The 13,756-nt window shown below is 32.2% G+C and overlaps 1 protein-coding gene across 1 annotated transcript in view; it reads left to right on the forward strand.

The window, feature by feature from the left end:
- The window catches only part of FCHO2 (FCH domain only 2), a 151,567-nt gene that overhangs the window by 110,042 nt on the left and 27,769 nt on the right, over positions 1–13,756 (forward strand). Inside the window, exons 16-18 of the mRNA XM_027864185.1 lie at positions 447–471; positions 6,711–6,753; positions 9,795–9,877. Coding sequence (XP_027719986.1) covers positions 447–471; positions 6,711–6,753; positions 9,795–9,877 — 151 coding nt within the window. The remainder of the gene's footprint in view (positions 1–446; positions 472–6,710; positions 6,754–9,794; positions 9,878–13,756) is intronic.

The following is a 13,756-nucleotide window of genomic DNA, read 5'->3' on the forward strand; positions in this document are numbered from 1 at the left end:
CCCTACATTCTAGAAATCACAGATCTGAACAACAACAAAAAATAATGAAAAGAACCTTATTGGATATGAAAGGGAAGAAAAGGAAAGAGTCAAAGATAACAGGGTTTCAGTGAAGCATATGGAACAGCATACTGTAGTAGTAGCTTACAAATAATTTTTATTAGTTTAACATTCTACTAGAATAAATTCGAAAAAAAATAAAAAGTTTGCTTATTTAGGCCTGGTTACAGTCTCATTAAAAACAAATGATCTTGAATTTATTTTGAATTCACATGTGTAAGGAGCTCTACTTGCTGTATGCAAAAGTACCTGACAGTGTTTAGCATGTTGTAATGCAATTAAATAATTTGGCCCTGAGTATCAATGTAATATTTGTGGTTTTTTCATACATAATTTAATGAAACAGTTTGTTATGGTTCTCATTTACTTTTGCATTTCTGTTTCAGGTACAAATGAACAGGAATTCATCTAGTAAGTGTAAAATTTTAATTGAAGGATATTTTGTCTGCTGCTACGTTTTATCGTGTAAATTGTTTAATTACTTCGGTCATGTGCAGAGTAGTAACAAAAGGAGTTTCCTCATCACCTGACTTGAGGGCAGAACAGAGAGCTGTTCTCATTTTTTATAAAATATCAGAATTTTCAGTTTCAGCTGAGACAACAAGGACAAGGAAAAGTTTTTAAATAGCAAGTGAGTTAAAATGAAATTTTTATAGATTGCTTATTAGCTATAAAATAGGAGAACTATAAAATTTTAATTTCCACAGTTTAGGCCTAAATTTTACTACATAGTCAATCTTATTATCTTGTGAAGTTAAAATGATACACTTCATGGATTAAAAAAAATCCATTCAAAAAGACATCTTTTAAGTGCTTGCCATTTTGCAAAGTACTGTGCTTTTATAGTAAATGCTTCAGTTGAAGTGTTTCTCCATTTTATGAGAAAGAACTTTAAATAAAGTATTCTATTACAAATTTGTTGACACTGAGGTCAATTTCTGTTGACTGCAGTAATATAGGAAAGATATACTGTGAAGAAGGTGGAAATACTTTAATAAATGTCAGAATGATTTTAGATAATAGAATAATCTTATTAATACCAGAATTACCAACTTGTACCATTGGCAGAAAAATAAGAGAAAAAGTTCAAAACACAAAGGTAGATAGAGAAAAGATGTGATTATCTGTGGCTGCAAATGTATGCAATCATTATAATTTATTTGGCTCTTTCTACCTTGGACCAAAAACTTTGCAAAATAGAAAAAGATACTTATTTGTACTAAGTTTAAGGAATCTTATCAGATTAGAAAAAAAATACAGATAAGAGAACATATTTATTAAAAAGATGAGATTGACATCCCCTTCTTATGTTAGAAGTTATGTTCTTATGTTAAAAGTTAAAATTCACAAACTTTTAATTAGAAAAATAACTAACATAATTTATCCTAGATTTACTTTTTTCATTCATTTTATTTTATATTATTTTAGCATGAAATTTCTTTTTTAAAGACAGTATTTTTATTGATGCCTTTTTGTATCACATTAATTTCTTAAATGCTTTATTTTTTGCTCCAAACCTAGTGAGCCTTCTACTTTAATAAAGATTTTAAAGGAAAAAGGAAGAAGCCATTTGAAACATCAAACATGTTTAATTCCTCTTACAGTATATGAAATATCCTGTAGCTGGATCACTTTAAAGGATTCATAACATCCTAATTCCTGTATCTCATTTCTCTTAAATATAAGCATGATTATGCTATCTGTTATCCAATGAAAAATTTCTGTCCTTCTACAGCCAACTGATAAGATTGTTGCTGGGTTGTGTATAATTAACTAGTCTATAAATATTACCATACCATGTGTAAAGTATCAAAACACACAAGACATTGAAAATTGTACTCAAAAGATAAAGAATGTTACCACAAGTCCACAGTTTCTGAATTGACTAGATGAAAAAATAGCATATTTGAAATCCCTAAACTGATTTTTCTTAAAGTCAAGGAGTGCAGCAACACTGTGTGTGTGTGTGTGTGTGTGTGTGTGTGTGTGTGTGTGTGTGTGTGTGTGTGTGAGAGAGAGAGAGAGAGAGAGAGAGAGAGAGAGAGAGAGATGTGCTTTCTCTAGTCCAGTTCTGCAACACTACCACCACTAATAGATTTTTTCTCCCAAATCAATTGGCCTCCTTCTCTTATTTCAGTGATTCCCTAAAACATGGATGAAGGAAGAATCACATTTTTAAATTTACTGAGGGCAATATGTTTTAGTCATTATTCACCACGATGCCAAAAATAGTTAAGGAATTACTTGCCCGATGAATTCCTTTAGTAAAAACAAGCTTTTAAAAGACAAATTGTTATTTTCACAATATCTCAGAAGATTAAGATAAGCATTGCTAGAGAGAACTTGTACCAGTTAAGGCTATCAAGTGGTCTTTACATAGATTCTTTTATCATCAGTAGAATATATGTTTTTGAGGGGTTTTTTAAAAATTTGTTTTGAAGAGACTTTCTTGATTAGGAGTATTATAATAATAGTTTATATAAGGAATACTCAGCCTATTAGATATTTGAAAGAATGTTATAGCTATTTGTCCCTCTATTACTTTAGTCACAATTGGACCAAACATTTCTTTATGAAGAATATTTTTATTAATACTTTTCATTTTTTTTATGCCCTTCATTTCCCAGTATATCCCTTATGCTTCCCTGCCCAGTAAACCTTCCCTGGTAACAAAGAGAAGAAAAAAAGTTCAGCAAAACCAAACATTTCTTTCCAAGTTTTTCTTAAAAGTAGACAAAATGGTGAAGAATGTCAGGCTTGGGGTTTTGTCATGGTTGTTAAAGTTATATTGTTTTTTAATTTTTTTTATTTTTATGTCATTGTCATTTCCTACCTTCCTACTTACTACTGCACCATTGAACTCTCCCTTGTCACCCTAAGAACAGACTTAAGTGAAATCAGCCAAGACAGCAACTGTCCGACCCCTCCTGTACTGAGAAGGGGGAGGAGTATAGTGCATCATTGGTTCTCTGGTATTGAAACTGGTCATTGCCATTTATTATTTTCATTTACATTACCAGTCATTTAAGATATTTCCCCAAGTCAGATGAATTCTCTCGAAGACCTTTTTAAATAAATCCCTAAAGGAAGGAATTACATTTTAAAGTCTCTTAGCCTATATTTATGTTGTGGTCATTTTTCTGAGCTCCTCATACTTGTAGCAAACTTGCACCAGAGTTTGTTCAGCCTTTCTTCAATCAGTTGGTACTCACTTTTTTCAAGGTTTTTTTTTCTGACATAAAAAAATACTGATTGTCATCATTCTAGTATACATATAGGACTTTCTACCTTTTATCTCTTTGGAGAAGAAGTTCAGAATGGGATTGATGATTGTAAGGATATGAACAGTTTAGTGATTTTTCTTGAATAAGTCACAGTTGTTTTCCTGAAAGGTTCAGCCAAATCACAGCTCCAACAATATATTAATTATACCTGTAATCCCACAGGCCTTCCAACAGAGTTGTTTTAATTTGCATTTCTTATTATTAGTGATTTGGAGCAATCTTTCATATAGTTGTTGCTATTTTACAATGGGCTTTATAAAAAAAAAATCTGGATTGTTGAGGTCTGCTGTCTCCAAAGTTACTCCTTACCCAGGTGTGACAGTACCTGAAATTCATTCCTTTAACCTGAGCTTCGCTGGTTCAACATGCACAGCTATGTGGGAAAGGGATAAAGTCTTACATTGTTACACATGACTAGCACCATGGTATTAATGTTCCCTGCCCACCCTCTTTTACAGGTGTGGCAGAATAAGGGCATGAAGTTGTTCAGTGTGGGAGGGCCAAAAATGAAAAGATGTGTTTAAGATATATTTCATTTGAAAATGAATATAAAAAATGTAATGTAAAATGTAATGTAAAAAAATAGTTCTGTTTGAGACCTGTCTGGATTCCTTTCATAGGCTAGTCTTTAAAGTCTTTGTAATCTTTCTCACTTCATATCCTATAGCATTAACTAATTTTTAAATTCTTTCCCATTTTTATTAATACCTTTTATTGTTACATCACATTCATTTGTGGATATATACCCTCTGCTTTCCCTAGCAAGCCCTTCCTTGTAACGAAGAATAAAAAAGAAAAAGAAAAATATTTCAGCAAAACTAACCAACACCTCAATCACATCTGATAGTTAATGTAGTATTGCACATCCATGGTCTTCTCCCTCTGCAGTGAAACGAAGAAGATGCATTTTCTCAATTCTTCACTTGAGGCCAAGCTTGGTCATTACAATGACACAGCATTTTGGGTTTTGGGTTTTTTTGTTCTTTAAATTTACGTTGTTGTGGATATTGTATGTATTGTCTTGTTTCACTTTGCATCAGTTCATGTCTTTCCATGTTTCTTAGAATTCTTCATATTCGTCATTTTTTTTAGCCCATTAACATCCCATTACATTTATGTCATTAACTGTTAATATAGCATTGTTTTTAATGTGTGAGCTGTAGGTAATGACTGTAGCCAACATCCAAGGCTATTGTACCTAAGTCATATATTGCTAAAAAAAATACTGTATTATTACAACATTTTAGCATTTTACTGTAGTGGAAAAAAACATTGAATATATTGATTTAGAAGACCTTGATTCCAATCCTGGCTCTGCTATTTACTGTTTGTGTTACCTTGGGCAAGTCCCTTTGTCCATCTGGGTCCCAGTGACCTCATCTTTAAAATAGAGAACAGACTAGATGACTTCTACTGCCTCTTTCAAGTCTCACAATGCCCTGTTATTCTTTTTAGGAAGAAGTAATTTAAAGCTTTATTAATGAAGGGATATCTTTTCTGGCAAGAAAATATTAAAAGTAGAATTTGAGCTTGTTCCAAAGGTTAAATCCCTTTTGACCCCAAATAATTCTCCTGTAACTCTAAAACCTCTCCACAGCTACAGCAGAAATTAAATGCTTATAATTTTTTTTAAAATTAACTAGAATAAATTTTATATTATTCATGGTAGAGATAAAAGATATTATTATCGTGTGTGGCTTCAAGATGTGACAAGTATACTCAGCATGTTTTAGCTTTATAAATTTTAGCTGTAGCGGTTATGACATACCATAAACATTTTCTAAGTCACAGAAACATTTGTGTTATAAACATTTGTATAAATAGCCATTTATAGTAGAATTATTTCTCCTTTCTAAAACTTAGTAAATATTCTGAATACTTTAAGGGACAGTTTAGGATACAAAGAATATAACAATCTGTGATTAGGAAAAAAATTTTATTCATTTTTTTCCTGTTATCTCATAGGAATAAGCATGTTTATATTTTTATATTTCTTTACAAACTTAAGAAGTAAATCTTATTAAAAGAAGTTAGTATTCATTTTAGTTACTGGCTTTTAACAGCATTATACATTTGGAAGATTCCACTAGAGGGCACAGGAAAGCTCTGTGATTTCATTTTACTGTTGGGTATCTGTTAGTCTGATGGTAAATCCAAGGAAGATTTTTGTGAACATGATAACAGTACTGAAGCTATTCAGCTGAAATTCCTTCTCCTTTCCCCCAAATTTACCAGATACTACTAGAAGTATGGTAGTTAATAAAGTTTGTGGGTATTCAAATTTTTATATAGCTGTTTCTTGGTGCTAGCATAAGCCACCCCCCACTTCAAAACCCCCCTCAAAAAAAAAAAATCTCAAACCCTAAACTTTTGAGAATTCCGGAATAATTTTAAGAAACAGTTTGGAATTGAAATGTCATCTTAATTTATTTTAAATTTCATAAAAATCATAGCTATAACAATTTTACTTTAATTTAGTAGCACTTGATTCAGTAGTTAATTAATCCACTTGGGTCCATAAAATTTTAGAACCAGAAAGCACCTTATAGAGATTGAGGAAATGTGACATCATTACTGTAGAACAAGTAGTTCTTAAGTGTAGAACTAGAGACATGACTCAAGACTAGAATTTAAGTCTCTTCCATCTTCAATCCTTTTTGACCCCAAATAATTACAGTACATTTTAACCAGGAAAAAATGCTTATAACATTGAAAAATAACTTCTTTTCTTTACAGACTATTTAAATGAAGATTTATGTATGTACATATACACACATATCATGCTTTACTAGTGCTCTATTCAGTTAGGTTTAAAGTTAGATATTACTAAATGACTGAAACTGACTTTTCACAGTGGCAGCATTGTTAGACAATGAAGTTTGTCTAGAGCTTGATTTATTATTAATTAAAAACTAAAATTAATGAAACTTACATATTTCAATTATAATTTCTTCTTTATTTGATATTTTCCCTTACCCCTCCCCCCTTCTCCTAAACCCCCTGAGTCAAATTTTCTCTTATCAAAGGAATTTAACTTTAGTGAATACAGTAGCAGAGTTGAAGCAAATAATGTCCTAGTAAAGGTAATAGAAAGGTTATTTGGCATACACTCATCTTTTACCCCCTTAAGATTTCCTCAGTTGCTAGGGTTTGTAGAAAATACATAGAAATCTTTATTTTTCTTTTGTTTCATAATTTTTCAGATTATATTTATACCTTGCAGTTTTAGAATTTTTAGGTTTTTGTGTGCATGCAATGTCATTCTTATCTGCATGTGTATATTTTGTGTTTTTATTCATGCCATTGACTGATTTTGTTATTCAAATTACATGATTTTTATTTGTCATAACTTAATTTTTTAATTAGGTGAAGAGTTAACAAAATCAAAGCTTTCTGCTTCATCCAATGAGTAAGTTCATTATTCAAAATTATATTTTACATTTTATATCACTTTTTTTGCATTATGTTCTTTTTGGTAGAAAGTTACTTTTGAAAATAGTTACCTTTGAATATCCAGTTGTGCTTTCATTTCTAATTTTTGGCAGTCAGTCTTGCTTTTTCTACCCTGGACTTGGGGTTTTTACATTGCTATGGTTTTGTTACCATTGCTGACTATTTAAAATTATTTCACATTTTAGAGAAAACAAAATGATTATTTCACTCCATTTGGAGTTTTGGCTATTTCACATAAATAATACTCTCAGAAGACCACAAATGTCTAAATCTCAATTGGCTTCATTCACAAAAATTAATTTCTTTTATCAGCTTTGCTAGTCAACTTGTACAATGGACCATGTGATTAATGAATTGTCAAGCCAGGAAGGAATATCACTTCCCTGTCTTGCAGAGTTACAGCAGAGGAAAAGAAGATGAGGACATGGTGTGAATTTCAACTTAGCACAAAAGTTTGGTCAACATACATATTGAAAAGCAGTGCTATTTACCACTTAAGACATAATTACAAATTGCATCCTGAACTCCTTTCCCTATCCATCATTAAAATGTATGATTTCCTTGCTGCATTTTTTCCATCTACAAAGAGAAATTTTAGGAACATTAACGGATTGATTTTTTTTTTTAATGTATTAGCACCCTCAGAGGTAAAACTGTACGTAACTGTAGTGTTAGTTTCATGTTATATTTTAATTACAAACTATTCATTGTTTTAAAATAAAAACCTTATTTTGAAGAATTATTTACAAAATTTTAGTGTGTTTAATCAAATTAGGAAGTATTTTACTTGTCAAAGTTGTAACTAAAGTATACTACTGCAAACTTCAATGTAAGTTTACATTCAAGAAACTATTGACTTTAAATAGTTCTTATCTTTAAAGAGATAAATAGTACCTAAGTACTGATTTATAGCATCTTTCTATTCTGCACAGATTCATTCATAGCAAAAGTCATGGTGCTTTATGCTTTTGATCTATATCATTTAATGGCCTTCCCACTCCCATTCATCACCTGCCCTAAAGGATTCTATCTTGTGACTTCAAATTTGTGAACAAGTATAACCTTTTAAAATCCCCCATGTTTTGACATCAGCTAAATTTTTTTAAAAATCTAGTTTTATCGAGAGAGTCCACCAGCTCCCAATTGACTTGCAAACATTAAGTATCCTTTTCTTTGGCAACGTCATTTTTGAGTGGTCCCATGAAAGATTTCTTTTCCTTCACAATTTGGCCATGGACAAATTTGGAGGAAGTATTGATAAATTTCAGTATTCTTCTCCAGGATGCAACATTTAGTCTGTACCAGCAAGGACTTTCATAGAGCAAGGACATGCTTCTTACTTCCAACAACACAATCTTTCATTATGATGAAGTCACCGGTTACTTCACCATAGTGGGCAAAATCCTCCCAGAGGGTTAATGCTTTTGTCAGAAAGGTCATTCATGATCGGTAGATGCACTGTTTTTGATCAATTTATCATCCTTAATCTGGCAGCCCTGGCCAATTTTGTAAATACTCTTAGTCGATCTCAGTGTAGCACTTCTGACCACCTGGACAACAGAGAATGCCACATGGGCAGGATGCCAAACTCCAAAACAGACCACTTTGTCTTGGCCTTGGATTTTATGAAACGGTTTCTTTACCAGTCAGCAGTTGGTGATTCCTTTGTAACTCTTGCCCTTGGTCACTCCTTTGACATCAGTCACTTCATTCTGCCCGTACACGGTGGATACAGGCATCCGCTGCTTCAACTTTTCCTGGACCCAGTCCAGTTTCTTAGCCACATTGCTGTCTTTCACTTGGTTCTCCATCAGGTGAGACTTTTCTGCTTTAGAGAAATCAGACACATCTAGGTGTAGTCAGTGACCCAGATAACTTGGCAATATTTCTTCATGCTTGAACTCTTTGTCTAGCTATTTCTTGACTTCATCATCCTGCATCCTTCTAACAGTACTTGATAAAGGCCTCTTCTTGGATATGTCCCAATTTTTATTGAAGCACCTCTCAAGCTCATTACTGATGTGCTGGGCCAAGATGATTTTGAACCATCTTCTTTGAGCGGTTTGTATCCCACAATACTTCCAGTGACCACAGGAAGCATCTCCACAGTGATGACCACTTGCTTTTTCTTCACCTTGGAACTAGGCTTATCTTAGCCTGACCTTCTAATCTTACAGGAGTGTTATAAAGATAAATGAGATAACAAATTAGATCTTTGAGGAAGGTAAATGGTACTGAAAAATATATATATATGTATATATATAATAATTTTTAAATGTGTTGTTTTTCTTTGATTTTTTTTAAATTTGCCTTCCCAGTGTCAAATCCTTAGCCCCTTCTCTTGTACAAGCTAAGGACTGCTAATTCCTTGGAATACAATAGTACATTTTTCTGTTGGAATTGTTTTAGGATATTCAAGTCTTCCTGGATGGTGAAAGTTCCAGTTTGATTTTGGAATTGTAACACTACACAGGTGGGGCAGACATACCAATGCTAATTATAACTTTGTTTGCCTAATGTAGTTGCAGCCCCTTTTAGCGAGCTGTTTTTAAGATGATGTTTTGTATCCCTCCAGAAATAAACATTTTTACTTTGAAATCACTTTCCTTGAGAGAAGGTATCACTGGTTTTCTTCTGTATCTGATCCTTAACCCTAAAAGAAAACTAACTTTGTAAAGAAGATTTTTCACTTGATACAAGGGAAGAAGATAATCTGAGTGTTAAAAAAAAAAACAACACCTAGAATGAATTATTTATACTCTGTATTTAAGTGTTCTTTAGTTGATTTGTTTTTAGGGCATTGGAAGTTTACAACATTGTTTAAAAATAGGTACCCATTTTAAACATAACATTTATTGAAACATAAAATTTGGTTTTAATGAGGTACCTTTGATCATTTATGAATCCTAGTATAAATCAAATACAAGTGATTTGGTCTTTTATGCTGTTAAAGCATATTTGGCATTTAATTTTTTTGTTTTTGGAATGTTATATTAGGAAGGGGAACAGTGACTTACTTGCATGGGACCCACTGTTTGGACCATCTCTTGATGCATCTAACTCAACACAATTGACATCAGGTAAAAAAAAACCAAACAGATTTTTTATGAGAAATTGCATTAGCTAGCTATTTTTTTTACATTAAATTGTTCAATAGCATTTATAAGTTTGTACATGCAATTTACCATTTCATTTAAGTTTAGTAATAAGGATGATACTGATACTTAGATATTGTGAGGTAGTATGTTGTGTGTTAAATGTTTATATGAGTCAAAAAGTCTAAATTTTTGGCAAATAGAAATTATTATTATTCATTTTTAATGGCCTTGGTGTTTATTTCCAATACTCCTATGACTTTAATTTGATTTAATCAGTTAACACATATTATACACCAACCGTGTTAATACTCGGGCCGGGGGGAGTAAGAAGACTTGTAAGACATATATAATACAAAAGCAATCCTGAGGTGGCGTGATTAATTGTCAATTAAATGTTATTGTCAGTAAATGCTGTCACTGAGAGAAGGAAATGTTCATGAAGAACTATAGTTATCTGGGAATTTTCCATGGATAAAAAGGAATTTTGAGCAAAGCGTAGGTATTGAAGAAAATCCCTTAAAGAAATTTAGAGGAATTATGCTTGGAAAAAAAATTCCTCTTTGAGAGTAATATCATATATATTAACATCTAGGTAACTATACTCTTGCCATATTTGCAGTCATTTGAACTATTGCTGCAATACATAATAAAATATTAAATACATTTCTATCATTTAGCTGTATATGTTTGTTTATGGCCTATATTTTGATTATACATTATCCTTTTCGATTTTTTGTACTCTGGAAGATCCTACCTATGACAGTTTTAAAAACTAATTTCTGTAGTTCATGGATATGTATGTATTGTGCTGAAGGAAACCATGGAATTATTTGGGAAAAAGTTTAATTTCATTGCAGAATAGTTCTAGATAGGAAGGAATTTTGAAAAAAAAATTTTAATCACTCTTCAGTCAAGATGAAAAGAGATCATTCATGAAATTTAAAGCTTGCCAAAAATTGTAACTACTTTTTAGTTTTAATTTTGGCAGTGATAAAATAGAATTATCTTTGTGTTTTTCTTTAAAATGCTGTTGTATCAATTACCAAAGGCAGATAACCTGTTGAAAACATCTAATTTGAATTGATTACAAAATTTTTTACTTACTGATATGGATTTCCAGAATGGTGATAGACTATTTAGAATTACGAAAAAGGAAGCCAAAACATGCCTTAATAGGTTTTCCCTTTAATGATGAGATGAATATCAATTTTTCTAATTCAGCCACTCTTATTCCCTAATTTTTTTAAATATCATGTAATATAGTACAAGATCTAGATATAGGTTCTAGTCTGAGTTTTGCTGGTAATAATCTATGTGACCCTTAGAAAATCTCAAAATCCTGCCGAGCTTCAGTCTCTTTATCTATAAAATGAAGACACTGGACTGGATGATCTCTAAGGGATCTTTGAGCTCTGCGATTATGATTTCAGGTTGTAAAAGATTTTTAAGCAACCTCAAGCCTAACAATTTTGGAAAGAGATGAGTAGGTAATTCTTGGGAAAAAAATGTACACTGTTAAGATACATTAAACAGTTGCAAATTTATAAAGTTACGTTTCAATGTTTGAAGTAGTTTGATTACTGAAAAGCATTTTTTTTACATATATTGCCTAGCTCAAGTATTAAAACTTTGTTGATTGACCAACCTAGTTAAATATATAAATTGGATTTTTTTTATGTGATTGGACAAAAATGTTAGAAAAGAACAGTACGAGAGTAATAAAGGTTTATTATCAAAGTCATGCTTTGTTTTTTGTTTTTGTTTTTTGTAAAAATTTTAAGTGGGGTTATTTTTTTTTGAATGGAGAGAGTTCTGAATGTTTTTTTTTTTCCAGTGTGGGTATTAGAATCTTTTTTATTAACTGTTCACTTAGAAATCACAAAAGTTCAAATTAGTATCCCAGAGAAAAATTTTTTTAAGTCTATGCATTGTTTCATGCTGCTTTCTTTTTAGTATGATTTGTGCATTTCTTCCCTACCTCAAAGTCTTTTTTTCTTTCTCTTGCCTCCTATCCAAAGAGTATTTCACCTTTACCTCAGGTAAAACTTTTTCATCTAGTAATCATTTGATAATCATTTCTTATTTGAAATATTTATCAAAGCCATTATTTGAGCTTTTTCTAATTTGTTCAGAGTGCTTTGTTATACATGAAAGAAACCAACCCTCAAGTACTGTCTGCATAACAGCATTAGAATACATCTTTTGCTAACAGTTATTAAGATGACTTGACAAATTATCCTATTATTCTGTTAAACTATCATTTGAATCTACCTTTGAATTTGAAATAAATCACTTACCAAATTATATTACATTATCCTAGGACTGTACTAAATAGTTTCTATCATGCAGCTTAAAAAAAATAGGCAAAGTTTGTCTTTTCTTTCTACTTTCTTTTTCTACTCTGTATTTTTACTCCTTCCCTCAAACCTAGCACTTCATGCTGCCTACTGTGGTATCCCACCTAGACCTTCCCTCCTAGCAGTGTTCCATACCCTACCATTATTTCCTCCGCTCATCAAAGCCCTTTGGCTCTCAAGAAATAAAACAGTGTTATTCACCCTAAATTACTTGTGGCTATTAATTTCTCCAAAACTCCAAATGAATAAATATCTTATGGCATGATATCAGGCACTTTGATGAGGTTTGGAGATTTGGAGCTAGAACGGACCTTAGTGGTCACTTAATTTAATCCCCTCATTTTACAGATCCCAGAAAACTGAGTTCCCTCAAAGGTGAAGTCATTTGCTCACGTCTGGGTGGGGAAGACATTTCTGGGCAGGGGCTTCTCCATTTTTTCTGCCTTACTTAAGGAGGCCTGTCCTGGTACCATGCAAAGGGGCTATAAGTCATCTTCTAGAAAATTTGGTCATTTTTTTTTCTTTGTTATAATTTCCATTGAGGTATATTTAAAATTCCAAAGAATATGATTTCCTTACAAATCTGTTAATAACATTATTGCTGGTCAGATGAGCACAGTGCTGTCTCTTGACTTTGTTAGATTTGGTCTACTCAGTGATAGTTGTTGCACTGAACTTGGGGGAAAAAAGAAAAGAAAATATTTTAGCTAGTGATGTTTCTTAAGGGAATCTTTATACATGTATAAATTTTAAAATATGCTTTAATATTCTTTTATCTTCCATACTTAATATGTGTTTAGCAAGTGTTTATATTCAATGTATATTTGTTGGCAGCTTCAAGTCATATAAGAGCATTAAAAACAGTATAGCTGTTTATTATGTAGATTTAAAATACAAATTTTAGAATTTTCCTGTTGCTTTTAGTTTTCAATCTTTTTCTTCTCCTTCAGCTATCCTTAAAGAGCAGAATAGGAACTCCTCTTCCTTTCCCATTGGTTTGCCTGGGTGTATAATAGCTGAATCTTTACTTGGAAGTGAGTCAGATTCTGGGGCCAGGAGCCCATCACCAGACTTTTCTATTAACTCATTGTGCCACCCTGATGTAGCAGCCTCATCAGAAAGCACAGATGTCTTATCTTTTGCATCATGGTCACAAAGTCAGTGGATTTCCTTTACTGATGAACTTGTTACAGTTAAACACACAAATGCAGACCAGAAGGCATTCCAAAGATTGCATTGTAAAACTGAAAATTTCTTCAAGTTCCCTGATACTTTGCCTGGGAGATCTTCCAACAACTATACCTCTGAGGATCAAAGTAACCGTGGCTATAATGTTAGATGTCCTGAAATTTTACTGGCTGAAGAGACTGAGGGTGCTGCTGAAAAGTCTTCCACATCATCTCCAATACCTCTGGACTCTAGTGTAGTCTCTACCTTTGCTCAGATATCTGATGGTATGGCAAGCATGCATTGTACATTGTGCGTAGCTAATAGCTAATGTCAG

The sequence above is a fragment of the Vombatus ursinus genome, unplaced genomic scaffold (assembly GCF_900497805.2).
Source record: "Vombatus ursinus unplaced genomic scaffold, bare-nosed wombat genome assembly UNPS02014774.1, whole genome shotgun sequence".
Classification (NCBI taxonomy): domain Eukaryota; kingdom Metazoa; phylum Chordata; class Mammalia; order Diprotodontia; family Vombatidae; genus Vombatus; species Vombatus ursinus.